At 48.7% G+C, this 27269-nt stretch overlaps 2 protein-coding genes across 2 annotated transcripts in view; one reads left to right on the top strand and one right to left on the bottom strand.

Moving 5' to 3' along the window:
• Nucleotides 1–3350: 3350 nt before the first annotated feature.
• Nucleotides 3351–4288, top strand: LOC127189942 (cytochrome c oxidase subunit 6A2, mitochondrial). The gene is made up of 3 exons (XM_051146999.1): nt 3351–3518; nt 3672–3808; nt 3920–4288. The coding sequence occupies exons 1-3, from the start codon at nt 3446–3448 to the stop codon at nt 4001–4003; spliced, it is 294 nt and encodes a 97-aa protein (XP_051002956.1). The 5' UTR covers nt 3351–3445; the 3' UTR covers nt 4004–4288.
• A 284-nt stretch (nt 4289–4572) lies between these two features.
• The window catches only part of LOC127190170 (integrin alpha-D-like), a 50101-nt gene continuing 27404 nt past the window's right edge, over nt 4573–27269 (bottom strand). Inside the window, exons 7-32 of the mRNA XM_051147190.1 lie at nt 24911–25041; nt 23224–23369; nt 20625–20778; nt 20373–20523; nt 20108–20181; nt 18778–18907; nt 18494–18636; nt 18192–18332; nt 17898–18107; nt 16934–17064; nt 16670–16827; nt 15750–15904; nt 15370–15498; nt 14553–14626; nt 14208–14349; nt 12909–12911; nt 10721–10834; nt 10516–10595; nt 10331–10414; nt 6505–6583; nt 6283–6390; nt 6116–6193; nt 5779–5892; nt 5536–5637; nt 5127–5237; nt 4573–4701 (exon numbers count right to left, since the gene is read on the bottom strand). Of these exons, the coding sequence (XP_051003147.1) occupies nt 4573–4701; nt 5127–5237; nt 5536–5637; nt 5779–5892; nt 6116–6193; nt 6283–6390; nt 6505–6583; nt 10331–10414; nt 10516–10595; nt 10721–10834; nt 12909–12911; nt 14208–14349; nt 14553–14626; nt 15370–15498; nt 15750–15904; nt 16670–16827; nt 16934–17064; nt 17898–18107; nt 18192–18332; nt 18494–18636; nt 18778–18907; nt 20108–20181; nt 20373–20523; nt 20625–20778; nt 23224–23369; nt 24911–25041 (3071 nt within the window). The remainder of the gene's footprint in view (nt 4702–5126; nt 5238–5535; nt 5638–5778; nt 5893–6115; nt 6194–6282; nt 6391–6504; nt 6584–10330; nt 10415–10515; nt 10596–10720; nt 10835–12908; nt 12912–14207; nt 14350–14552; nt 14627–15369; nt 15499–15749; nt 15905–16669; nt 16828–16933; nt 17065–17897; nt 18108–18191; nt 18333–18493; nt 18637–18777; nt 18908–20107; nt 20182–20372; nt 20524–20624; nt 20779–23223; nt 23370–24910; nt 25042–27269) is intronic.

The following is a 27269-nucleotide window of genomic DNA, read 5'->3' as shown; positions in this document are numbered from 1 at the left end:
TCAATCCCTAACTTTATGAGGAGTCCCCAGGGCAGTTCCAAATAAATATAGTGCAGATGCTCTGCATAGGGCCTGCCAGCACAACAGGAGGAACTCTGGACACTCATTTAAACAGTAAGTTGCACGTGTCATCCTGTGTGGATCCACCATGCCCGGGTAAAGACAGCAAGCCCAACTGAGGAAGGAGAGACCAGGGCTGCAAAAAAATCTGCTCAGACCAGCCCTTCCAACTCACCATCCAGGGATGATGGCAGACTCATCAGGCCTGCTCTCACCTCACCCAGAAGTTTGAAGAACTCTACAACCATGTTCCTGTCGCAAACCCAGAAGCTGATGGATCCGTGCACAGCAGAGTCTTGAGGAATTCAACAGGGGACATTTGGAGGTGGTGAGTGCAGCCAGTGCCTTCTTCCCTTTGGACTCAGGGTACTGTTGACACAATGGTCTTTATAGGCTCCAAAGTGTGAAGCCTAGCTCAAAGAGTTACGTTAGCTCTGCTGTACCTGTGAGTGACAGCTATTCTGGAGAAATTATTATTATTTTTTAGACATATTTATTTATTATGTATACAATGCTCTGTCTGCATGTACACCTGCACGCCAGAAGGGGTGTCAGATCACATTACAGATGGTTGTGAGCCACCATGTGGTTGCTGGGAATTGAACTCATGACCTCTGGAAGAGCATTCAGTGCTCTTAACTGCTGAGCTGTCTCTCCAGCCCCTATTCTGGGGAAATTATTTACTTTCATTAATGACTTATGCCTGGCAATACATCCAAATAACAGCTTGTCCTTGCAGATGAAAGTTCTTTAAAAATTATATGGGACAGGTACCTTCTGTGCCACATCTACTCTTTCGTCCGGGTCCGATTTCCCCAGTAACATGTGGGACTTTGGCAGGAACCCACAAAATTCCTGCTAACAATGCTACGTAGTGTCCTAAGGAAGAGGCATAAGAAAGGTTGACACAGGTCAAGCCCTCCGTGCCCCGCACCACCACTTGGCAAATGTCTAACAAAAGGTCGAGATGCTGCACAGTGGGGCTTGGTTTGTTTGTTTGTTTGTTTGTTTTTCTCTGTCTGAAGGAAAGAACCAATCTAGACTTCCAGGAATGGGACTCTAACTAATGGATGGTGCACTAGGGAGCTCAGGGGCTGTGGTGGCTGCAGATGCTACTGTTTCTACATAGAAGCAGTTAAGACAGAACCCAGCCGGATGTGTGGCATGCACCTCAAAATACAACACCAAGGAGGACCTACAATCCAGGCCAGATAGGGGTCCTCGGAGAAAGTATGTCTCAAAAAACCAAACAAAAGAAAAAAAAAAAAAAGAAATAAAACCTGGGGTGGGGGTGTGAGCTTGCCTGGAGTGCCCAGCCTGTAGGCTCAGTCCCCAGCAGCACAGAAGTCAACAACAGGACGCAAAAAACTAACATCGGTAGAAAAATCTCCAGGTAGTTGGGCAAGGGCACCACACGATGGCAGCAGAGGGCAGGAGCGACTTTAGGCGCAGTCACCAAGTGGCTGCAACAGGCAGAGAAGGCATGGGTGGCAGGGACTTCTCTGCAGACCTGCATGGCTAGTTAGGATGAAAGAGGGACCTAGACTCTTCGTAAGTAAAAATGTCCCTCTTTCTAAGTTTTCTCTAAAACTTAGGGAGAGGATTAGAGGGAACTGTGCGTAGAAGGAGGTGACAGGAAAATTTAAAGTCCTGTTTCCACAACAGGGAATCATAAAATCCAACAAGTCAAAAAGTGACTGCCAAGAATCCATCACAATTCAATGGGGAGTCAGCAAGGACCATAAGTCAAAGGAGGGGCCTGGCAGGTGGAAACCATTGAGTTTCTGTTACGTTTATTTGTGTATTTGTGTGCATGTTGTGTGTGTGTGTGTGTGTGTGCGTGTGTGTGTGTGTGTGTGTGTGTGTGTGTGTGTGTAGCCTGGGTAGGTGGAAACCATTGGGTTTCTGTTACATTTATTTGTGTATTTGTGTGCGTGCGTGCGCGCGTGCGCGTGTGTGTGTGTGTGTGAAGACAAATGTGCAGGAGTCTCTCCTTCTATCTTTTGGGTCTTAGGAATCAAACTCAGGTCATCAGGCTTAACTGCTTGCCCCCTTACCTGCTGAGTTCTTTCTCGGAAATGTCTTACTTCCCTTTTATACCTCAATTAGATGCATCAGGCGCTGCTCAAAGCTGGAGGCATCCTTTTAGACTGTGATCTGAGCACAATAGAATCCACACCTGTAACCTTGGTGCTTACAAAACTAATGCAGGAGGGCCAAGAGTTCGATTCCAGCCTAGCCGACGTAGTGAGCGCCTCCCTCAGAGAGAAAGAACAGAAAGTCCAATGGCTGAGGATAGACTCTGTCTGCAGTGCAGTTCCACCTCTGGCTCTTATGGTCTTTTCTCCCCCTGTGCCTTAGAGTTTCTTGTGCCCACTAGATGGAGCAGTGGGCAAAGGCGCTCAGCATACAAGCATGGCGACCTGCTCTCAGTTCCCAGAATCCACTTAAAAGCAGGACAGAACAAACACCGTGAAGTTGTCCTCTGACCTTTTCACAGTGCCGTGCCACACACTGATACACAGTAACATAAAGTGATGCAGGACTGAGCTCAACAGAAGAATATCTCATTAGCATGCACACAGCCCCGGCATTCAATTTCCAGCACTGATGAATCATTTTTAAAATGGGCGCGTCACTAGCTTTACGCATCTTACATGTCTACACTGCGCTCGCATATTACATGTCTACACTGCGCTAGCCATTGAGAACAGAATATTAAATAAAATCATTCCCCACCACTATGCAAAAGAATACTATATTTTTATTTACTTAGATAGTATAGTGTAGGCCAGATTAACTTTGACCTCGGTATATAGTCTACGATGGCCTTGAACTCCTGATGCTTCTGCCTCTATATTCCCAAGTGCTGGTGTTAAAGATATGTGCCACTGCACTGAGATTATGTAGCACTGGGCACAGAACTCAAAGCATTGTGGGTACTAGGTAGGCAGACAGACACTCAAGGTATTCTACCAACTGAATTACATACGCACACACCTCCAACCCCACTTTTTATTTTGTTATTAAAGACAGGGTATAGTGTATTTCAAGCTGTGCTCAAACTCATTAAGTAGACAAAGGTAGCCTTGAACTCGGATCCTCCTGCCCACACATCTCAAGTGCTGGGACGACAGGCTTGTATCACCAAGCCTGGTGCATGTATCACTTTAAATGTCCTCTTGCCAGAATAAAAGGCACGTTGCACCAGCTGCCTGAAGAGGATCTCCTGCTACTCGGGACCCACTTTAGACAGAGAAAGACCCTAAAAATAGCCCTCCATGTGCCGGCTCAGCAGGTGATTGGCTCGGCTAGGGGAGGAGAAGCTCTAGGCCGGGTGAAGGAGAGAGAAAAGGACAGTGCCATTCCCAGAGTCCCTTCAGCAATGGCTCTGCCTCTTAAGGTCTTGAGTCGGGGCTTGGCCAGCGCAGCCAAAGGAGACCATGGAGGGGCAGGAGGTAAGTGGGGCCAGGCCTCTGACCTACACAGCTGCAGCGACTTCTCCCTCCTTCCTTTCCTGCCTCCCCTCTCCTCATCCGCCAGGCACGGATCTTTCAAACCTCTAGGCCCCAGTGATAGCTTCTCTCTCACTCTCTCCCTTGTTTCCTCAGCCAACACCTGGCGCCTCCTGACCTTTGTGCTGGCTCTCCCCAGCGTGGCCCTCTGCACCTTCAACTGCTGGATGCACGCCGGCCACCGCGAGCGCCCGGAGTTCATCGCTTATCATCACCTCCGCATCCGCACCAAGGTATAGCAGAGGATGAGTGAGAGCATGTGGCAGGGTGGGGCGGGGGGCGGGGCGGGGCGGATGGTACCCCAGGGGAGGAATTGTGGTGACCTATCCGCCTTCTCTCCACAGCCTTTCTCCTGGGGAGATGGTAACCATACACTTTTCCACAATCCCCATGTCAATCCTTTGCCCACCGGCTACGAGCACCCTTGAAGTCTCAGCAGGCCCGTGTTTCCATGGTTTCCAGATTGACCTTATGCGTCCTCTATGAGAGCCCCTGAGGTCCCAGTCGAAAGTCCCAAGCGCAATAAAGGTGTGGAACCCTTTGTGTCCTCAGGCTCTTTGGGAACGGCATGGCAGAGGGGCTGGGCAGGCTCTGGAAGGGCAGTTGGTATCTGGGTTCAAATTCTTCCACTCAAGGAAAATGGGATATTTCCCCCTGCGTTTTCGTTTTATTTAAAACATTTCATAGAAACAATACATGGCATATTTAGCATATTATTCTCACTGTGTTGTGTAGCCATTCTTACCCATATGTAAAGATATGCTGGCTCTGTGCTTGCTCCTGCCCCGCCCCCCCAAAAAGTAAATCAATACTGAAGCCTGACACATGTGCAAAAGTATTAAAAAAAAAAATCTCCCAGCTCAGGAACTATGACATCAAGCCTGGGAAGTTTCCCAGGCTAGCTCAGAACTGTAGAGAACTTGTTCCCATGCCAGTAGCTTCATTGGCAAAAGCAAGATCAACTCTTTGTGGTAGAGATCCGTGGGAAGGTGGGTTCCTAGGACGCAAGCAGATGTGGAGGAGTCTCATAGCTGCCACCTGCCTCGCCGGCCGCGGCAGGGTCTTCAAGATGCCGTGCGGCATTGGCGTCCAGCATTTCTTTGTACTGACGTTTGAAAAAGCCAAGCTGTGAAATGTAGTAGGTCAGAAAACCGGGTGAGAGGGCAGGGAAGAAAGCTGAGAAGAAGAAATGGAAGAGAAGAGAACTAAACTAGCTTCTAGTTGTGTGCCAGAGCAGTCATGTGAACAGCTGTCAGGAACTGAGAAAGACTGCGTGCCAAGCAGTTGTTAGGCCCATAACTGTAGGAGAAAAGCACAGGTTCACTGTCAGGCAGATTTGCACACGTGCCATGGCATTTCTGTTTCACTTCCGCCAATCTGTGATGCATGTCATTACAGGAGAAACAGGAGACCAAGCAACTTGCCCGAAATTAAACTGCAAGTGATGAGGTTGGAACATGTGCCCAAGCCTGCTCCACAACTTAACAGTCTGAGATCTCACTGTCCTATCTTGTGCATGGCAGAGCGGATAGTGTTAGGAAAATGATTCACCTTGTAAAGTGCCGCTGTGATGAGAGCCAGCAACAGCAGACCTCCCAATGAGCTGCCCACTAGGAGGAAGGTGGGCTCGTAGACCTCCAATTCTTCTAGCACTGTCTCCACCTGTTTTGAATACCAAGGAATGCCCCCTCTCTCTGACACACACACACACACACACACACACACACACACACGAGAGAGAGAGAGAGAGAGAGAGAGAGAGAGAGAGCAGGTTCCCAGCCTCACACATTCGCCCTTCCTTGCCCATGCCCTGTCCCAAGCATTGAGAGACAGAAGCATTCATGCCAAGGGACCTTCATTCATCCTCCCTCCAGGCTGGCAAGTCCCCCAGCCAGCAGGACCGACTGAGCATTAGGAGCCCTCTCAGCAGCCTGGCTACCGCCTGCCACACCGCCACTACCTGGGCTCTCAGAAATGCCTCCTGTCCCGACAGTTGGGAGTACACAGACGTGTTGAAGGTGATTTCGGCCACACTCGTGAGCAACACCTTTTTCTGCAAAGTCTGCAAAAAGAGAGGGTGAGGCAGGACTGGGATTTAGATTTGGGAGCAGCTCAGGGTTCAAGAACTGCCCCGACCCAAGGATGCCCCAGACCCATCAGGCCCACGTGGACTTGGGGAGAACCTTTGCCATTGGCCACACACCTGACTGACCCAGCCGAAGCTGAGGTTGCCCTTCAGAATGAAGTCAAGCTCGTCCTGAATGCCCAAGGAGGGGATGTCACAGCGGAGGTGCAGGCAGTCGGCAATGGAGCAGTCCTGGGGGCACGAGGGGAATAAAGCTGGGGAGGGTGTCTTTACTAAGAGAGAGACAAAAGGAGGAAATAAAGGCTTCCCAGGATGAGGTAGAGAATATAAAATCACAAGCTGACTACACAACTCCGATCAGTCAGTACATTCCCTCCCCCCCCCCCCCCCCCCCCCCCCCCCCACCTCCCCACTCCCAGCCCCATCCCCACCCCCGTGTAAGAGCTTTTCTCACCAGCACAGAACGCCTTTGAATCTGGGTCAGAAAGTCAGAATTCTGAGGAGGTTCCCTCTGTGACACACAAGAGACACCCTGGGGGCAGGTGACATTTTCCTTGATAAGAGCATGGCATTATTATAGAAAGGGATTCTGGAGAGAGAGAGAAACAGACAGGCTGGTACCTGTGCTGGGCTCTTCACAGCCACATCCCACACAGCCACGCCGTTCAGAAGGACGGGGACCCAGAAGTGAACAGTGACGGCCAGCTCCCTCTGACTCAAGTTATTCACCTGCAGGACATGGAGACCAGATATCGGCACGATCCCTAGAACGCCCTCATTTCTTCCTTACCCATAGTCCTCCAGCCTTCCTCATCTCCGTCTGTTCTCTATCTAGCCTCTCACACGATACCGGTGCTCGGCTTCTTTCCTTCTCTGCCCATTGGAAGACGAAAAGTTGAAATGCTTGGTGGAATCGTCCTGCCTGGAGAAAACGGCATGTTGGTGAAAAACAGCTCTGAGGCCATCTCTATTTGAGCCATGGCTGCAGACTACTGGACCCAGATGGCTTGGGAAAATGACACGGGTCTTCAGGTGCATCTGCAGCCACCGTGCCACTCCCGCCCCTCTCTCTGCGGTGCCTTTGCAAGCACTGAAGCTACCAGCTCCTCTCTTGATGCTCTGACTTCTTTACACCCCAACAGATTCGATCCAGCTCTTTCTCTGGCATGGAATGTTCTTAGTCAAGTTCTGTGGATTTTCACTAGAAGATCCAACTTCTGCACATCTCTTGTAAGGATCAACATTTCCCAGTGTGGAGAAAGGGTTAGCATGCTCCCTGTACTAGCTGACAGAGTCTAGCACAAAGGGCGTGGCCTCGGGAACGCCTATAAAGTCTTCTGCCGGAATAAATAAGCCCATGGGGGTTCTACAAAGTGAAATCTAGATTACTTGGTACAAATGGAGTGAGGGCCTGTCTCTGGTGGCAGTAATGAAAGCAGATATGGACATGTTGTGGCACATGGGTGAGCACATGTGACAGGAAATGTCCCAGGAACTCAAGTCAAGAAGGCCCTATACGTTGGCAGAGGGTTCTAGCTATCAGCTCTTTATTTTATTTTATTTTTTTTTGTATTTGTGAGACAGGCCTCAAACTGTAGCCCAGACCAGCCTCAAATTTATAGCAGTCTTCCTGCCTGTGCCTTCCAAAGGCAAAGATTACAGCTCTCAGCCAACACACCTACCTAGCTTATCCATGGCTTTCAGTAGAAATTTACTATGTTACAAAAGAGGGTAGGGAGGGGGCACAGGAAGAGCAGGAAGGGAGAGAGAGGGATGGAGAAGATATATATATATATATATATATATATATATATATATATATATATATATATATAGTTATATATATAGTTATATATATAGTTATATATAGTTATATAATAAAAATCTAAATTAAAAAAACAATACATATTTACTTTTGAAAATGTAGTATAGTATACCGCTGATGATATGAATAAAAAGCATCAAAGACCAAAGTGCCCCCCTGGGAGGGGGCATTTGAACAGTCCTGAGGATTTCAATAGTTAAGTCAATGAGTGATGTCTCAGATCTCAATAGAATTAAGCAGGCTGGGCATTGTGGTGCCCATCTATAATCCCAGCACTCGGGAGGCAGAGGCAAGCAGATCTTTGTGAGTTCGAGGCCAGCCTGGTCTACAGAGCAAGTTCCAGGACAGCCAGGGCCGTATAGCAAGACCGTGTCTTTAAAAAAGAATTGAGCAACAGGAAGGCTCAGCCTGCTTCACCACCACCAGAAGCCAGAACCTCTGCATGCCCCAACAGTTTCACACTGTCAACTTGGCTTTTAGAACACAGAGGAGACTGAGGGGTGTGGCTCTGTGGCAGGGCCCTCGCTGAGCATGCACTGGACCCCGCGCTCAGTCCTCAGAATTGAAGCACTGCTGACAAGCTGCATGAGTCCGTATCTCAGACCCACCACTTCCTACTGAATAAAGTAACTGAAAGGCATGTCACCTAAGGTCATTAGAGAGAGTCCTGAAGTTCCCTCTACTGAGGGCTGTGGCAGCACCCGGCATACATGAGCTCCCCATAAACATTAGGGTTTTTCTTAGCATGCTAGCTGGATTCTGCTCGGCTTCCCATACCTCATGTGTCTATGTTCATACTTTCTTTCCTTCTTTCTTTCAAGAATTTATTTTTATTTTATGTGCATTGGCATCTTGCCTACATGTGTGTCTGTGATAGAGTGTCAGATCCTGGAATTAACAGACAATTTCGAGCTGCCATGTGAGTGCTAGGAATTGAACCCTGGTCCTATGAAAGAGCAGTCAGTCCTCTTAACTCCTGAGCCATCTCTCCAGCCTCTGTTTCCATTTTCTTACTGTAAAATCTCCAGTTCTAAACCTATTTTCTAAAAACAAAAATTTTTTTCACACTTATTTGTTTATCTGGAGGAGGGTGCCACCACCATGCACATTTAGAGGTCAAAGGTCAATATACGAAAGGAAGTCTGTTCTCTGCCTCTACTGTGTGGGTCTCAGGAATCAGGCTTGGCAGCTCATGACTTCACCCTCTCAGCCACTTCCCCAGCCTTAAACCTCTTTCCAAATTTAAGAAAACACTCAACCTTCCTTAGCCTTGAGAAGTAGGTAGGCAACACACAAGCACCAACACAAACCCTCTCTGGAGGAGGCTTCTGGGCTCATCTGCTTTCTTGGACTGTATAATCAACCCTGTTGTACAGGGTGAGACATTCAATATGGCTTGCCTGGTGAAAACAAGGGCAAGTTATTTAACCTCTTAATTTCATTTTTTTTTTATTTTAATTTTTGGTTTTTCGACAGAGTTTCTCTGTGTAGCCTTGGCTATCCTGGACTCACTTTGTAGAGCAGGCTGGCCTTGAACTCACAGAGATCCACCTGCCTCCGCTTCCTGAGTGCTGGGATTAAAGGCGTGTGTCACCACCACACGCAGCAACCTCTTGATTTTTTAATTAGTAAAAATAGGTATAGAATGTAGTTATCCAGAGGTTTAAATGAATATAATAATAATAATAATAATAATAATAATAATAATAATAATAATAATAATAATACCAACTATGTAACTCTTCCCAAATCCCATTAAAACAAAAAAATATTTGAACCATCCCCCAGTATATTTAACTGTAAGCTGTGTCATAGGGGCTTTCCTAGGGATAAAAGAGGAAGTTCATGTATTCAGTCCATGGGTCATGTCACTAACAGTGACACATTTGATTCGGACCTCCTCCAGTTCTCCTACATACTCAGCCGCTGCAGCAGCAAACCTGCCTGTGGTAGTCTCTCAGGCTTTCAAACAGTTCTGGAGCATAGTCCAATGTGGCAAGCCCCTTGCTTGCTTCTAGCTTTTTCCAGCCCTTCTCACCTACTCACCTTTAGAACCCATAGCACCAGCTCTATACGTGACTCTCCTGCCAGCTCTACCCTGCTCAGCCTGTGTTTCGCCTCTGTGGTGACAGAACTGTCCTGTTAGGGCAAGCTCCCCAGCACACAGTGCCCAGAAGTCTTGCCCTCTATCTAGTACCTTCCCTCCCTGTCTAGGGCCATGACTGGCACCGGGGAGAGCTTCCTGTGAATGGAAGACTGAAAACAGGAGGAAGAAGAGGAACTTAGCAACAGTGACCAGGTGTGCATGTCCCACCAGCAGACCCTTGTATCAGAGAAGTGTACAGCTTGTCATGGTGTGCTGTAGACATAAGGCTGGGACCCCACACGAGAATTTCCACGGGAGGACACTTGGAGGCTCGAGACTAGACATTGTTTGAGATTGTTCATGTGTTGGGAGTTTGGCCCTGGGCTGGGAATGCTGGGAAGTGACGAGACCTTTAAGAGCAGAGGACCTAGGGAGAAGTCTCCAGACTGGCACCTCCTCTTTCCCTTCACCTCCCTATCCTAGCTGTGTGGCCACCCTCTAGCCTACAGTTCTGCCACTGGCATGCCGTCTGCTATCTGTGGTCCAGGGGACTCTGGTCAAATTTGGCATCATGCTGCTTGGACTGTAAGCCCCCAGTCTGTGAGCGAAAGAAACCTCCTCTTCATAAGGATCCTGCCTCTGTCAGCATCATAAAATGGGCTGGTCCAGATGCTCATTACAGAAAGAGCCAGCTGAGTAAGAGGCACCAGGCTTGGAGGAAGGTCGGAGGTCCACGGGGAGGGCTGAGGGTGAGGTACCTGCTAATCACTGTGTACACAGTGTACTTCACCGGGAGCTGCAGCTGGAAGGAAGTCGTGTTGGTTTCAGGCTTATTATTCTCACTGGAGAAAAAGAGTGGCAGGCGATCGTGAAGGAATCCAGGAAACTAAAGGCTAGCTGGGGGCAGGGGGAGGGGTGACATACCACAGCTTGCCTGGCTCACCTGCTCGCACTGGCCCTCAGAAGCAACCTGTCTCCCAGGAAGACCTTGGAGGAGACATCAAAGGTGACCATGAAGGTGCTCTGAGGGGAGAAAAAAATGAAGAAATGGGGAAATGGAGAAAGAAGCTCATGGAAAAGTAAGGGGAGGGAATGGGCTGGGACACAGCAGGCCACTGCGGAGGACTTGGGGGGCAGATAGCACTGACCTTTGCACCTTCCCGGAAGACGGGGTGGTTGATGCTACAGCTGGTACTCCTCAGGCTTTCCTTGTCAGTGGGCTCAGCCTCACATGCCAAGCGTAGTGGGCGCTGATGAGGTTGCTTGTAGGAGTGGAGCGGATTCAAGAAACTGCATTAGTTACTTTTCAATGCTGCTATGATGAAGCACTATGGTCAAGGCAACCGAAATATGGAAGAGTTCATTTGGGAGAGGGACAGGAGCCCATTACGGCAGGGAGGCACAGCAGCCAGAGCGGGAACCAAGGGCCCACACCCTCAGTCCCACGTGTGGATGCTGCAGGTGGCCCGAAGCTTTTGCTCTTTTGTGGTGGTGCACGCCTATGATCCCAGCACTCGGGAGGCAGAGGCAGGTGGGTCTCTGTGAGTTCAAGGCCAGCCTGGTCTACAAAGTGAGTCCAGGACAGCCAGGGCTACACAGAGAAACCCTGTCTCGAAAAACCAGAAACCAACCAACCAAACAAACAAACAAAATCTATTTATTATGTTTACCGTATTCTGCCTGCATGTGAGCCAGCAGGCCAGAAGAGGGCACCAGATCTCATTATAGATGGTTGTGAGCCACCATGTGGTTTCTGGGAATTGAACTCAGGACCTTCAGAGCCATCTCTCCAGCCCCAAAGCTTTTATTCTTGACCCCCAACCCAAACAGTAGTGTACTTCCTCAACCAAGACTGGCGCTCCTAACCTTTCAGACGGTGCCACCAACTGAGGACCAAGTGTTAAAACTCTATGAGAGACTATTAGAGACATTTTTCATCGCAACCACCACAGTTACGCATATCTCTCTCTATAAAGAACCGACACATGAAAATGGTGGCATTGCAGAGCAGTAGGGGGAACAACAGAGTTTTCAATAACTGATACCAAGAAAAATCATCCCATATTAAAAAGTAAAAGTGCAGAATTAGATTCCCTACCTCATTTTATACATAAAATAAATTCTAGCTGTTTTAAGGATTTATATATACAAAAGCAAAACCATAAAGATTTTTAAAGGGAATATGGTTTTTCATAACCTCGGCATAGGGAACCTCACTCGTACATGTTAGGTGTGCTCTCTACCACTAAAGCTGCATCCCTCCCTCAGGAAATGCTTCTTAATGTAGGCTCAGTTTTCTTAACCAATATATTTTATTAACAATTTAGCAACCTTATACTATAGAGGCCATGTGGCAGCCATTGTGACTCCCCTACCACAAACAGGCCCTACCTTCTGTGATGGCTGCTAATCTTGGTTGTCACCTTAATTGTATTTGGAATCAACTAAATCCCAAGCCGATGGGCACACCTGTGAGGGATTTTCTTCATATGATTGAGGTGGGAAGGCCCACCCTAAATCTGGGCCACACTGCTGGTGGCCATCAAGAAAAAGACAAGGAAGAAGGAACTTTGTGTTCTGCCTGCTTGCCTGATGTAACAGGCCTTGAGACCTTAGCACAACTGACGCCATGCTAGAGGCATCATTCCGATTTCAATACCCAGCACACAGGCCCCACACCTGCCAAAACTAGAACATCAAAGACCTAGTCCGTACTTTCAGGATCCAGAAAGGCTCCTAAATGTACTAACCTTGCTTTGTGGCCCCTGTGGCTTTGCTTCTTTTCTAACTGTTCTTGCTGACCAAAGCATGTCAGCCAGGCTGTGGGATTTTGCTCACAAAAGACAGGAAACAATAAAGCTTGGGGTGCATGATTTGGGCAAATTCTCCTCTTAGCCGCCGGCCAGCAATACAGACGTGCTGCTCGGCTTTAAGAGTGTCAGTGTGAAACAAACAAACAAACAAACAAACAAACAAAAAACCAACCAAAGAAAAAAGAGTGTCAGTGTGTTCTCTGGTAGAATTAGCTCACAACAGTAGCTGGCGAGTTCATCTATCTTGCTGCTGTGGCTAGTACTACACCCATCGTCCTCAGGATTCCAACACAGACTGAGGACCAGCAGCTCGCCCAGGGGCACTCCAGGACGCCGGCACCAGATTGAGAAGGCAAAGACATCAGTTTCGTGACTGCCAACTACCAAATTCTCTGCCTTGCTATCCTGGGTCAGCCATTGCTGGACTGCCCAGTCAATATTCTATAAGCTAGACTAATACACCCTTTTTAATATATATTCATTATATCTGTTCCAGTTCTTTAAAGACCCCTGACTACCACACCTTCTAAAGTGTGAGCCAAATATGTCTCTCCTCCTTTCGGTTGTCTCTGGCAGGTGTTTGGTCACAGCGCAGCAGCAGCCACAAGCCTCACGCAGCACGGTGGCTGACTCTCACAAGCAGTTTGGAAGGAAGAGATCGAGTCCCAGAAGAGGACACAGGACATAGTCTCGTTCACTGGCGAGCTGAACAGTGAGACTTAGAAAAACACTCATGGGGGGAAAAAATCTACAAATACCTGGAAATGATTAACATGAAATTAAACATGTGGTTTTCTTAGGAAAAAACATGAGGTTATGATAGGGAAGGATACAGGGTGTGGGGCCTTTGAGAATGCTAGTAGCTTTTTAATTTTATTTTATTTTATTTATTTTATTTTATTTTATTTATTTTTTGCTAGTAGCTTTTTTAAATTAAATATTTAAAAAAATTTTTACACATACTTTTATATTATTACACATATATACAATAAACTACCTATAGCAAGAAGAACCACAACACAATCAGGAATTATATAAGTGTTACAGAGAATGCTAGTAGTTTCGTTTACTTTTGACTAGTACTAATTTTATGGATATTTGCTCGCTATTGATATTTAGGCTTAATATACTTGTATCTGTGTAGTTTTCTACTATCTGTGGTTGTATACAATATCTAGATACATACATGGTAGAAAGATTGTAAAACAGGAGGTTATAGGACAGGGAAGAAGCCTTTTGGTTTGAAAATGGCTTGACGGGGCTGGAGAGATGGCTCAGCGGTTAAGAGCCTGCTCTTCCAAAGGACCCTGGTTCAATTCCCAGCACCCACACGGCAGATCACAATTTTCTGTAACTCCAAGATCTGACACCCCTACACCAACACATGCACATACATTAAAATTAAATTTAAAAAAATTTAAAAAAGAAAAAGAAAATGGCTTGATGACCCCCAACACTTTGTGTACGAAGTTTAATTCCCATTGTGACATATTAAGACTGTAGAAATTTAACCAGACTGTGGCATTTAGAAGTGGGGCCTTTGGGAATAAGGTCATTAACATGGGACCCCGTGATAGAAGAGGAAAGAACACATCCACACACGTCTTTGCCATGTCTTCCCTTGAACTGCCATGAGGCTGCCAGCAGGACACCATCAGATGCAGCCCTCAAGTGTGTACTTCCAGAATCAGGAACCAAGATAATTACCTTTTAATAAACCTTTTCAAAATTGTCCTTTATAATTCATCCAGCCTGTGGTATTTTTGGTATCAGGGAGAGAAAAGACACTACCTGTCCAGCAGAGTCCAAGGGGTGTGCTTACCTGTGTTCCTGTCGCCCGTCGGTAAGACAGCCCTGCTGGGTAGTAGAACTTGATTAAAGTGCCGTAGCTGTCCTCCCCATCATTCCACACGGTCACTGTCACGGTGAGCTCTGAGTCCCTTCCCACTGCCATCATCTGCAGGCTGAGGAGGGGAGATCAAGCCTGAGGGAGTGACTGTGCTGGAGATAAGTTGAAGTTGGATCAAGGGCAGAGGCAAGATGGCGGGAACTCCAGAACTACAAGCTGACGGAACTGGTTTTCTTAGAGATTAGAGAGTGGCGGTGGGGGAGGTGTGTGTGTGTGTGGGGGGGGGTCCTTCATCAAATGGAAGGAGGCAGCACTCACCCCGAGAAGTTAAAGCTGACGCCCAGGTCCCCCTCACACAGGAGCTCTTGCTTACAGTTCTTCTCAAATGGGAGCTGCAACCAAACAGTTTGCGCCTTTCTCATCCACGTTCAAATCGGTCTCTAACCCCTTGCTGGACTCTCAGCAACCGCTGCTCCCCGGTTTGATAGATAGCAGCAAGGAATGCTCGTAAGGGCTGATCTTAGCTTCAGCACAACCAGGTTTATTTGGATCAAGCCCAGATGCACACAGGAGCTAGTCAGCAAGCATTAGTAAACACCAGGAATGGGACCGGAGTTTTCGACTGAGCCCAAGTTTGGGGAAGTGAAAACTGCAGGTTAATTAGACGTGGCTACAGTGCTTAAGAACTGTGTGATCCAAGATGATCACCCGTGCAGATGCAGATTGTTTCAATTCACTTTGAAATGGGGTGGTCATAGTGGACTTGGGGGCCAGAGAACAAGTGGGAGCTGGGAGTGTGATCAGATGCTTACCTCAGGCAGAGAGAAGGAAACGTTACTCAAACAAGAATCGCAGCAGACTAAGGCTGCAAGGTCAGTATGAGAGAAGAGGGCTGTGTGCAGAATGTGTTTATGTCCTGAGGTAATGGGACTGGCTAGGTTGGTGCAAGGATACAAGCCACGCCCAGCCTGAGAAGCTGAGAAGCTGAGAAGCTGAGGGTGTGTTTCAGATTAGTTGCCAGTGATGGACACAGGTTAAACACAGAGACACAATGTAGCCACACTGGCCCTGGGACTTTATTGGAAGGTATGTAGAGACACAATGTAGTCATCTTGTCTTTGGGTCAGCTACTCACAGAAGAAGTCACGTCATCTTGTGAGCCTGCAGCCAGCACAGGACGAAGATTCCTGGATGAAGCAGGGTCTCTTGCCAGGGAAAAGTTGAGGCGCAGGATGATAGGGTTCACCACGTCCTCCACACAGTCCTGAGAAAGAAGGGTTGAAGAGCCACCATCCTTCCTCTCCATGGCTGGGCTGCTCCTCCTCTGCCTCCAGACAGCACCACATCCAGGCTGAGGGGCCAGGCTGCCCTCCAGCTCTCTCCTCTCTGGCTTTGTCATCCTCACTCTCCCCACCTCACACACTAGAGAGCAGGGTACCTAACAAGCTGGTCTCTTCCCCACCCCCACGCCACTGCCACCACACCTCCTTTCCCCAAACCCAAGATCATCCTCACTGGCAAAAGCAGCTTCACTGTTTCACAGTGATCACCAAGCCCCAGAGTCTTTCTCCGAGTCAAAGTCCAGTTCTTAGTCTCATCAAAAATGGCTCGAGAAATCAGACGACCTGGATCCAATGTCAGGTCATACCTGACAGAGCTTTGGACATCACCTGAAGTGAAAAGGAAAAAGAAATAAAACAGAATTATCTGTTTACGTTTATTTGTTTATACTAGTTGAGCACGTTCCATGATGGCATCAAGTTTTGAGACTACAAGGAGACAATGATAGACGATAGAGACAGACAGACAGACAGACAGACAGACAGACAGACAGACAGACCCTTCACTCACGAATCACAGTCTAGTAAAGGAGATAAACACATGGTCCATAAATGCAATGTGAGAGAAAGAATGCCCCCAAATTTTGGCACTCCTAAGACTCTCAGGGAGAGATTTGCTGGTACATTCACAAAAGTCAAGGGGAAAGAGGAGTGGGGTGAGACGTGATGGAAGATTGAGGGAGGGACCAGCAATGGGATGGAGTTACAGGAAGGGGTTTGAGTCTCCATAATGATAAGAGAAAGTAGTTAAGGATTGGGGTGAGGAGCCTGGCTTCACATTTTGAGATCAGATGCAGTTTCTCACTGGACAATGGGTGAGAGTCACTGCTTTGCTGTAGGTGACCAGACAGGTGGTAGCTTAACCAGGGACAGAGGCTGAGGCAGGGAGGGGAGGAAGGAAGAGGGTATGGGTCTTCCTGGACAGGGGCCATGGGCCTGGGTGCATGAAGAAGAGGAAGAAGAGAACCCAGGCCCTGCCTCAGGCACTTGAGGAAGGGTGGAGGGATTTATGCTTCTGGGCTTGCTCTGTCTTGAAGATAGCCTTAGAGACTCTAACGGGGCGATGCTAGACCCATTTTTTAGAAAAACACTCACCTAGCTGGTCAGGTGAACCTTTGTGGATGGTGAGGCAGACAGTGGCCTTGCCAGCTTCGAGGGCAGTGGGAGTTCTATTCCAGCACTGGTGCACAGACTTTGCCACCTCCACGGGGGCAAATCTTATGGAGACCTCCACTTTCAGCAAAGGCAGACTCCTGGGGACATAAGCAAGAGCTGAAGACATGACCTCCAGGAGAAGGGAGGACCAGCCCAAGAGACGTGGACATGGTGAGCAAAGGTGGGATGTGGGCGAATTCTCACCTGAGCAGCAGCACGTGCCCCTGGGCTCCCACAGCCAGGTCCACCAGGCCATCCTGCGTAAGGTCCTGACCCCCACTTAATGACTGCCCAAAATATTGGAGCCTCGGAGAGAACTGGGATCCAGCGACCCGCTGATCAAAAAGGGAAAGAAAAATAAAAACCAATAGATGATGGTGTCCAGGGATTGTTAAAGGAGAAATGAAGAGCTGGGGGTTAAAGCAAACAGTGTGTGTGTGTTGGGGGCTGTCTTAGGAGACTCTCAGAAAAAGAGAAGAGGAGCCCTCTTATAAATCCAGCTTCTCCTAAGGGTGTAAGCAGCCATGAAATGAAAATTATAGCCATGGGATTAAAATAGATGTATTTGTTTATCATTTGCACAGTCATCCAGACAATATTTGGTACATGGAGTGCTTAGTGCACTCACTGTAATATCTTTACAGGAAGGGATTAATTCATCATTTCTATTTCACGGGGCCGGGGGGTGGGGCGGGGGAGGAAGCAAAATCCCAAAGCTTGCAGAGTTCTAAGTCAATCATTTAGAAAAAGAACACACAGCATGGGCTGGAGAGATGGCTAAGAGGTTAAGAGCACTGATTGCTCTTCCAAAGGTCCCGAGTTCAATTCCCAGCAACCACATGGTGGTTCACAACCATCTGTAATGAGAGCTGGTGCCCTCTTCTGGTGTACATTAAAAAAAAAAAAAAAAAAAAAGAACACACAGCAAATGATGTGTGTTCCTATTGCCAGAGGTTCAACGTCCAAGCTTGGTCTCTTACTCAGAGAACTGTCCACAGCAGAGTGGGTACTACGTCGATGTGAGGACACTTTGTGCTCAGCTTGGGAAAATAGACTAAGAAACAAGAAAAGCAACAGCCACTGTCGCCAGAAACCAGAGGCTGAATTTGGCCAATCCAAGACATGGAGAGGGTGAAGGAACTACAAGAGGCTGGCAACAAGGCCTCACCTGGCTGGGCGAGAGAGCGATGTCCAGTTTCGAGGCTCCGTGAAATACGTAGATGGCGCCTCTGTTCTCCTCCTCTCCAGGGGCACCAATAGCCACGTCTATCAGACCGTCCCCATTCACGTCCCCTAGCACTGTCAGAGCCGCCCCAAAGCGGCCCCAAGGATGGCCCTGCTCCCCACGGAGAGTGGCCTTACACTGCCACCTGCTCCTCTGCAGAGCAAAGCCCATGTCAGACCCAACCTAGGCAGCCCTTCCCACACCAGATGCCACCAGCCAGGACCCTTTGGCACTCACCTCATCGGGCATGGGGCACACTGATACCTGCCCGCCTCGAGTCTGCTCATAGTAGTGGGGGGCACCAATCAGGACCAAGTCAGTGCTGCCATCTCTATTCATGTCCACAGAACAGAGGGAGGCCCCAAAGTAGGAGCCAATCTGATGGGACAAGCCCGAAGTCATCTAAAGACACCCACCCTGGGCCTCTCCCCCAGCACCGTAGCCTCTTCTGTGGGCCCCCAGACCCCTTCATCTCCTCCTTCTCCACCCTGGCCACACTGCCCACTCTCATGCTCCACTCTGGTTTCTTCCATACCAACCTGTGTCCCTCTGACTTCAGACTCGGCCTTCCATTGCCCGGATTCCTGGGTAAAGATGACGACCTTCCCCATGTGCTGATGGCGAGGGGCCCCCAGGACCAGGCTGTGGACCCCCTTCCAAATGGCCAGTGCGGTGGAGTAACCTGAGGCACCCAGAACTCAGCACCAAGGCTTCTCCTGCCTTCAGATAGCTCGACCCACCCTTCCAATACCTCCCCCTCCCCCTCGGCCCACCCACCCCACCCCCGCACTCCTAAACCCTGACCCCACCAGCCTCTTCTTACCCAGGTAAGCATCACTCATGTCCACATTCTCCTGAGACATATTGATGAAAGTGGGCCTCATATTTGGGGGGTATATGAAGGCACCTCCAGACCAGCTGAAGCTTCCCACAGCCCCTAGAACTGGTCCATTCTGGGAGAAAAGGGTGCCAGGGCTGAGCAGGCTAGAGCAGGTCGCTTTCCTAATCCAAGGAAGCCTGCCCCAAACACCTCTCCTCATCCTGACCTTTCTTCTCCCTTAATTTTCACCCACAGTCTCTGCACTTTAACCCCACAGTCTCTCGGTACATTGTCCTGGCCCCTATCAGCCCTGTCACTTCTCCGCCTGTTCCCCCTCCTCGGTTCCTGGCATTTGTTCTATCTTCTCTCATCCCAAACTCAGGCCTCCGGAAACCCAATAGGTAGGTACCGTTCTGCTGGGAAACCACTACTGGTCCCCATGGAGTGTCATCTGGGTCCTTTCCCAATGGAGCCCATGCAGTTGATGTCTCTTCCCAAGCATAGCGGACCTTTGTCCTAACCACCCTCCGGTCGTCCCTCAGCCCTTCTGTGACAAAGTCATCCTCATCGCCAGTGCCCTGAGAGTGCATGCAGTCCTTCATGCTCCCCGGCATTCCTTACTCGCTTTCACTCTTTTAAACTTTTGATCATAGGGAACTTAGAAATAAGAAAGCACTGAAAGAAGTGTTTAACGACCTTCTAAGCACCTTTGACATAGCTCTAGTGACCAGTTCAAAGCCAACCTGTTTTCATTTCTGTTGCATTTCTGCTCAGCCCCGAATTATTAGAAGAAAAAATCTCTTCAAATGCTTTGGGCATACATCTATTTCCAAACAAGCCCTGTGGCACTGTTTTCTTTCTGGTCCGTATGGCCTAGACCATCCTCCCCTTCCAGCTGCCCACAATGCCTCTCGTTCAATGGCTCTGCTCCTGCTATATTCACCCCTTCTTTTCACAGCACAACAGCTTTATTTCCAAGCCAGAACCTTTTCAATTGCCTTTTCCTCTAACCACAGCAGTCGTTTCTCAGATTTTTCCAGAGCTGGCCCTTTCTCATCCCTGAGCCGTTGGACCATCTTTCTCTTTCTATCCTAATCAATACACAGTACAGCGAGCGTGCTTCCAGCTTGGTCTCTCCCCACTGGAATGCGTGTCCCATGAAAGAGCTTTGGCTGTCTCCTGCTCTTCTTCATCCTCAGCACCTTAAGAACTGTGGGTGGCACTGGTCCATCAGAGAGCAGGACAAACCTGCCTCTGGTCCCTCGCGGGTCCCCATCCCGCCCACAGACGGCCCAGGGTTGATGCCTGTTTGCTACACGCACGTTCCACCCACCATTGAGAGAGCTGAACTGAAGCCTTCTTGTGACATCTCATGCTGAAAGGAGCTACTGGAATTCAGTTGGGTTCCTATGGGGGAAACATGTCGCTTAGATTCTCCAAAGCTATGAAAGCACGAGGAATCAGAAGAGAGGGAAAATGGGGCTCAGGGCCCGAGCTCTATAGAGCAATTTTGGGGTGACTTATGAATAAGAGTGAACACCAAGGCTTTAGGGGGCAATTGGTATCAATCCTTTCAGCTCCCTTCAGTTCCCACTTACCCTCGATGGCAAAGATTTTCTCCTGAAGCTGTTTCTGGATGCTGCCAAGTGCTAAAAAGCTGCCCACCTGGAACACGTGGTCCTGTGGAGGAGCTGAGCCAATGGTGTTCAGCTCCTCCAGGGCGGTGGGTTCCTGGAAGGCGTCTCCCACCTGTAACAGAGTGGCATCTAAATGGTAGAAGCCCCATGGGCCTTCACAGGGCGGAGGAGAAGAAGGCTGGGTCTGTAGGTACAAGGAGGAAGAGACTGTACCCCTATAGCATAGCGGACGACATTAGCTTTCTCTGCCTCGGGGATGACATCACTGTACTTCAGGGGATCTCGGTATTTCTGCCCATCTGTGATGACAATTAGGATCTTCTTGGCCCTTTTGCGAGCCCCGTTCTTGCTATGAAATAGCTCTTGCCTGTCGTAGAGTAGAGAGGCAAGATTGTTGAGACATAATTGATTCTGCAAAGGCAATTGGCAAAGGCTGAAGCTTATCAGGCTCTGCCGGGCGTGCTGTAAAAACCATTCACAGCTGGCCATGGTGGCCCAGGTATGCAATCCCAGCCTTTGGAGGATGAGGCAGGAGGGGCATGGGTTCCAGGCCAGGCTAGGCTACATAGTGAGATCTGAAACACACACACACACACACACACACACACACACACACACACACCCTGACTCTCACATCTATTCCCCCCAAAAAAGGTGAGTGGGGGATGGGGAGGAAGGAAAACAAAAAGAATTCCCTTTTAGAATGCTAAACTGAAATAGACCAATAATAAAAGTATTTATATTCAATATTTACTAAAGCTTCTACCAGTGACACTTTCCTAGGAGGCAGTATGGTTTGGGGCAGAAGCTTTGGAGTCAGGCATCCTTTGTGTGTGCTACTTAACCTCTCTCAGTCTCTGAACTTCCTCCAAGAAAAATGATAGCAATCGTGCCATGACTGCTCTCTAAATGTGGTTCCAAACGCTTCTCCCAGAGAGACCCTGGCCTGCCCTGTGTGCCCTGTGACTCACTTTCACCATTAACAATGTAGTGGCTTATTTTGCGTTGTCAGGCAAGTACTCTTATCTCAGACCTAGGTCCGTAGCCGTACTTGTGAGCCACAGCGAGAGAAGTCCTCTGTTAGAGGTTCCGGGAGCAGCCCATGGGAAGAGACCATGTGTAGACACAGGTCTAGTTATTCCAGATGAGCCCCCTCCCCCAGCTTGTCCCTTCATGAGCACCATGTATAGGAAGGAACTCTTTGGGTTCTGGCTGCCTGAAAGAACAGCTGCAGAAACAGCTAGACCTACCAGCCCCTCCCCCTGGATTAGGAAAAAGGAATATGCATTGCTGAAGCCACCAGATTTCATGACTGGAAGAAATGGCATCTGGTTATCGGAAAGATACCACGACAGTGAACAGCCTGGGGGGTCAGTCACATGCTAGCTCTAACAGATGCTTAAAATGTAACTGTAAAACCCCCACACTCTAAGCCCAGAACACAACAAAACACCCGCCAAGTACAATGCTAGAAACCACTGAAGTGCCCAACGCTAAGCAGGGAATTTAGCAAATCATAGCTCGGTTTCTTCAGCTCCTCTGTTGAAAAGTAAAACTCAAAACTGTAGCAAAAATATGGAGCATACTATAAATCTAGATTTCCTTTTTAAAAAAACCAGAGGAAATCTTTTTTTTTTTTTTTTTTTTTTTGCCCTGCTGAGATCATATACTATTAGTCTGCATAATGGCGTTTGGACTGTGATGGACAGAGAGATTTATTGATTTCATTTGAATGTACCCACTTCTTGTCCCTAATACATGTTCTGATAGGATGTCTAGAGGGATTATGGGTAACTCTTAAGCTCCTATGATGCTGTTGCCATTGTTTTGGGTTTTGCGAGTTGTTGTTTGGCATGAGGGCTTATGGATGGCAGGTTGGGTTGGTCTCATACATCCCAAGCAGATCTCAAAGTCAGCCCCGGATGACCTTGCTCTTTGGATCCTCTTGTGCCCACCTCCCAGGTGCTAGGACTAGAGGGGATACCACTACCTATCAAACACTCTCTCGGCTAAGGCACGTTACCAGACCTGCCATTTTGTCCTTTTAAAATGAAATGTCTTAAGGGAAGGAAGGAAGAAGGGAAGGAGGAGGAGAGAGAGGAAGAGGAAGGGGATGAAGAAGAGAAGAAAATTAACTCATTGCTAGAAAGAACCAAGCAGTGGCTGAGTCCAAGGTTAAGATGCAACTGGCTGTGGGATACAGGCTCTGGAGAGACGCACTGCACTCCAGCATATGGGGAGCAGGCCTAGAGTTGTGAGCCACTGTCACATTGCCTCAGATCTTTCTCTTCCCTGGGCCTACCAGTGGGAAAGCATTGGCTCCAGGAAAGGAGCGACTGTGTGGTTTTAAACCCCTTGACTTTTCCATCTTGTGTCCAAGGTACAAGAGTTGCCCCCACAAAGTAGGTGAGTGCATTTAACCAGAGTATCCCTTGATTGGGGTGACCCTTTCACCTTTTAGTGCAGCACCCAAGGGTGTGCAGAAAGCCAAGGATCCCAGACACTCAGCCTCACTCCTTCACAGGAGAACCACACCCTAAGCCAAACCCACCACCACCTGGTTCCAGTGCTGACTAGATATGTAGAAGAAAGGATATGCTGAGGTGCCTAGAACCAGGCCTAATAATAATAATAACAACAACAACAACAACCTGCAGAGGAGTCTAGTGTCACATCTAGGAACTGGACTCTGCCTCTGCCTACAGTCCCTTCTCCCCCCGTAGTCTTCCAGAGCCTCCTGTGGCCTCCAGAGAGGAGCGAGGAACTATGTTGGTGCCACATCTGAGGCGGCAGCAGGCAGGAGGGGACTCACACCACTTCCCGGATGGCTGTGGCTGTGAACGTCAGGCCTTTCAGCTGGACGATGGGGTCCACCAGGCTATGAGGACTCATGCTCTTCCAGAACTCGTTGAAGGTAAAATGGGTCTGTAGGAGGTTTGAGTACTGCATCAGGGAGAACTGCAAAAGCCAAGGGAAGCCGCAGGCTCAGGACCCGCCACAGTTCCCTCCCTCCTCATCCTTCCATTGGGCCTCTCTTCTCCCTTTTCCCTTTCCCTCACCCCTTCTCTGCAGGCTGTGTGGTGTGTGTTTGTGGTGTGTGTGTATCTGTGTGTGTGGTGTGTGTGTGTGTGTGAGTATCTGTGTGTGTGGTGTGTGTGTGAGAGTGTCTGTGTGTCTGTAATGTGTGTGTGTGAGTGCCTGTGTGAGAGTGTGTGTGTGGTGTGTGTGTGAGTGTCTGTGTGTGTGGTGTGTGTGTGAGAGTGTCTGTATGTCTGTGATGTGTGTGTGTATGAGTGTGTGAGAGTGTGTGTGTGGTGTGTGTGTGAGTTTGTGTGTGGTGTGTGTGGTGTGGTGTTTGTGTGGTGTGTGTGTGTATGTGTGTGCGGTGAGTGTGGTGTGTGTGAGTGCGTTTGTAGTATGTGTGAGTGTGTGAGTGGGTGTGTGTGTGTGTGTATGTGTGTGTGATATGTGTGTACGTGTGTGTGGTGTGTGTGTGGTGAGTGTGGTGAGTGTGGTGTGTGTGAGTGCATGTGTAGTGTGTGAGTGGGTGTGTGTGTGTGTGTATGTATGTGGTGTGGTGTATTGCGTGTGTGTGTGTGTGTGTGTGTGTGTGTGTGTGTGTGTGTTGTGCAGGTGTACATACGCCATGATGTGGAGGACAGAGAACAGCGTTCAGGAGTTGATGCTCTCCTTCTGCTGCAGAACATCAGGCTTGTACAGCAAGTGCCTTTTCCCACTGAGCCATTTCACCAGTGACCCTGCTGTTATTTTCAATTAGCCTTTGTTTTTTAAAATTTGCATTTACAGTTTATTTCCCACGTACTTTAAGATAAAAATATCATGGATTATAATGAAAACATAATAAAGAAGGTGCCACTCACTTGCTTGAGCTACCCACCATGAGATTTCACAGCTAAATTGTTTAAAAATCCTTGGCTGGGGGGCTGGAGAGATGGCTCAGAGGTTAAGAGCACTGGCAGCTTGTCTAAAGGTCCTGAGTTCAATTCCCAGCAACCACATGGTGGCTCACAGCCATCTATAATGAGATCTGGTGCCCTCTTCTGGTGGGCAGGCCTCCATGCAGACGTTGTATACATAATAAATAAATAAATCTTTTTTAAAAATCCTTGGTTGTTGATGTATATTTATTTGTTTAATCAGTTGGGTTTTTTTTTTTTTGGTCTGGAAAGGGTCACGTTATATAATCCAACTGAACCTGAACTCACATGACCTGCAGCCTCAGTCTCCCAAGGGCTGGGAAGACAGGCGCACACTCTCATGCTCGGCTCTCTCAATGGTTTTAAGCAATGGAGCATCTGGACACATATTAAATGCCACAGGAGAACCTCTTGTGTTCGTTCTTAAATGAGCCCTGAACTGGCACCTTGCACTTGGCTCTTAGCCCTGCCATAACTCTTCCCCTGGGCTTCCTGCTCCCCGAGCTGTGCTAGGCCCCCTTCCTGCATCACCCTTCCCAGGCCACAGCGCCCAGTATTCACCGAGGTGCTGCTGCTCGCAACCTGGCCCATCAGAGCTTTGACAAAGTCCTTCATCTGGTTGAAGTCCTTTTGATCAATGCTGCCAGAGCCATCAATCAGGAAAGCAACATCCGTCTCTTGTCCTGGACACTCTGCAGCGAAGGAGAGAGGAATTGGGTGTATGTATGGGCCTCGAGCCACTTCCTGGGCTCCAGAATTCCTTCTTGCTAAATAGGGTTGGGAGACCAATCTTGGATTTCCCAGGCAGTTTCTAACCTGTCCACAGTGAGGGTCCTTGCCTCTTCTCTCAGCGGAAGACTTAGTGCTGTCTTCACTCACCCCCAAAGAGGCCGGGGGAGTGGGAAAGAAGACGTAAAGGCTAGGGACCAAAGAGGCTCAGCAATCATCCAGTCAGATCCTCACTAAATACATGCTCTCGGGTGTTATAATGCCCAGGAGGCAAGGTGGCTCAAGGTCACATTCTGGCACCAAAGTCCCTCTCCCCAAGCCCCAGCTCTGCCACTTCCTAGCTGATGGATGTAGGCAACTTGCTTAGTTTCTCTGGACCTTGGCTTCCTTATCTCTAATAAGGATGACAGTAGTGCCTACCACACCAGGTTATCGCAACAACAAACATATCTAAATTAATAGAGGGTATGGCTCAATGTAAGAACTGTTGTCACCACTATCACCTGTGCCAGAAGTTCTCCAGGCTTGCAGAACACATCTGCATCCCTTCCCAGTACAGAGGCATTCGCTCCCAGCTATACGGAGCTGGCCAGCCGCCGCCCTCAGTGTTCCAAGAATCCCTCTGGACAGCAGGTGTGTTGCCCAGGGTTGTAGCCTACATATAGGGTCAACTAGTGAACAAGCTCCCAGGTCATGGAAGTGTCTGTAAGAACTGCATCACCATTCACCTTGCAGTTGTGTGACAGACTTTTCCTGGTGCAACACTCAGAGTCACCCCAGAAAGAGAATCCACAACAGTCCAAAGTAACAATTGCATCAAAGTCCAATTTAGAGTTACTAAAAGGAACACAGTGAAGGGTGGCAGACAGGAGCAGGGGGCACTCAAAAGCCACTATGTCACCAAAAGGCCCACCCCAGCACAGGTGACTGACAGCATGTGAAAAGCTGCCCTCGCGAGCTCTCTGCACAACTTGCAGGCAGCTCAGGAGCCTCTCACTCCTTCCTGGAGAGAATGCTTTTGTTGGAAGAGAAATGCTAACTGGTGCTTGCCTTCCACCCAAACCGCTGTCCTCCTGCTGACCAGCATTGCTCTCAAGAACATTCTAGAACCTCAGAATCTATTTCTGAGAAGATCTGGCTGCAGAGCCCTAACTTTCAAAAGGATACTACCTCCTGCCTCATGGAGGTCACACTGCAAGGGGAAAGGCATATCACATGCATGTAAATAAATAGAGCCTTTCAGATTCTCCCCATGTTTGCACCAGGGTTGTGGGCCTCCACCAACACCCACATCCTGTGTTATTCATGAGGTGGTGAGAGAGCTGACCAACAAAGCCCTGCGGTGTCACACAAGTTGGAGCCTCAAAGCTACAACTTGCCTCCCACACACCTTTAAAATAAGGTTTTTTCCTCTCTCGGCTCTTCTCCCCCACTTGATCTGCTCCGCCCACCAGGGCCTCAAGGGTGCTGGGAGGAAGTGGAAGATCCCCACTTCCCTTTCTGCTTCTTCAGGGACCACACGCTTAACCTTTCTCACAGCAGGCTGAGAAGCCTACAGTTTCCTCTCTTCTGCATGCCTAGAGATGTCTGTACAAGGGATGATGGCGACAGCAGCTGATAGTTAGAGTGGCATCCAGACCTTGCATTCATCACCTTATGTGCATATTAATTAATTTTATTGTTGCAATAACCAAATTTGATAGGCACTGCCGTATTACCCTACACACTCCTGAGTAGCCGCCATCCTGTTTTTCTGCCCGTGTCTTCAGCCTTATAACAAAGCAACCACACTTGTTTTCTATTAAGTCTATGCCAAGTTCTATCAAATGTCTCCTCCTTTTATTGTATCCACCAGGCTTCCAACAACAAGTGCCTGAATAGAGTTGAGCTTCTCACAGAAAGCAATGAACCAACCAGGGGAAGGCTGGCTGAGCTCTGCGGCCTCTCCCAGTGGGGCCCCTCTGATTGTGGCTTCTTACCAGTTCAACCTGCCCACCACCCATTGGCCTTATAGAGAGGCAACTAGACAGTGACCCCGCCCCCAGGCACCCAGCACTTCCTGGCCCCAGATGGTAGACAGTAGACCCTAGTTCTTTCTAACTCTACCAAACCCGTCTCTCTTGCACCTAGTTTATGCCCCTGTGTTCTTTACCATCAGGAGTCCAACCTTGTGACATCCATGGACACCTGT

This window comes from Acomys russatus, chromosome 5 (genome assembly GCF_903995435.1).
Source record: "Acomys russatus chromosome 5, mAcoRus1.1, whole genome shotgun sequence".
Lineage (NCBI taxonomy): Eukaryota > Metazoa > Chordata > Mammalia > Rodentia > Muridae > Acomys > Acomys russatus.
The sequence above is the reverse complement of the archived record's forward strand: the minus strand, read 5'-3'. Positions and strand labels throughout refer to the sequence as shown.

Coding starts and splice junctions, on each gene's coding strand:
- LOC127189942 (XM_051146999.1), top strand. CDS start 3,446: ATGGCTCTGCCTCTTAAGGTCTTGAGTCGGGGCTTGGCCAGCGCAGCC. Junction 3,519..3,671: donor AGACCATGGAGGGGCAGGAG/GTAAGTGGGGCC, acceptor TTGTTTCCTCAG/CCAACACCTGGCGCCTCCTG. Junction 3,809..3,919: donor ACCTCCGCATCCGCACCAAG/GTATAGCAGAGG, acceptor TTCTCTCCACAG/CCTTTCTCCTGGGGAGATGG.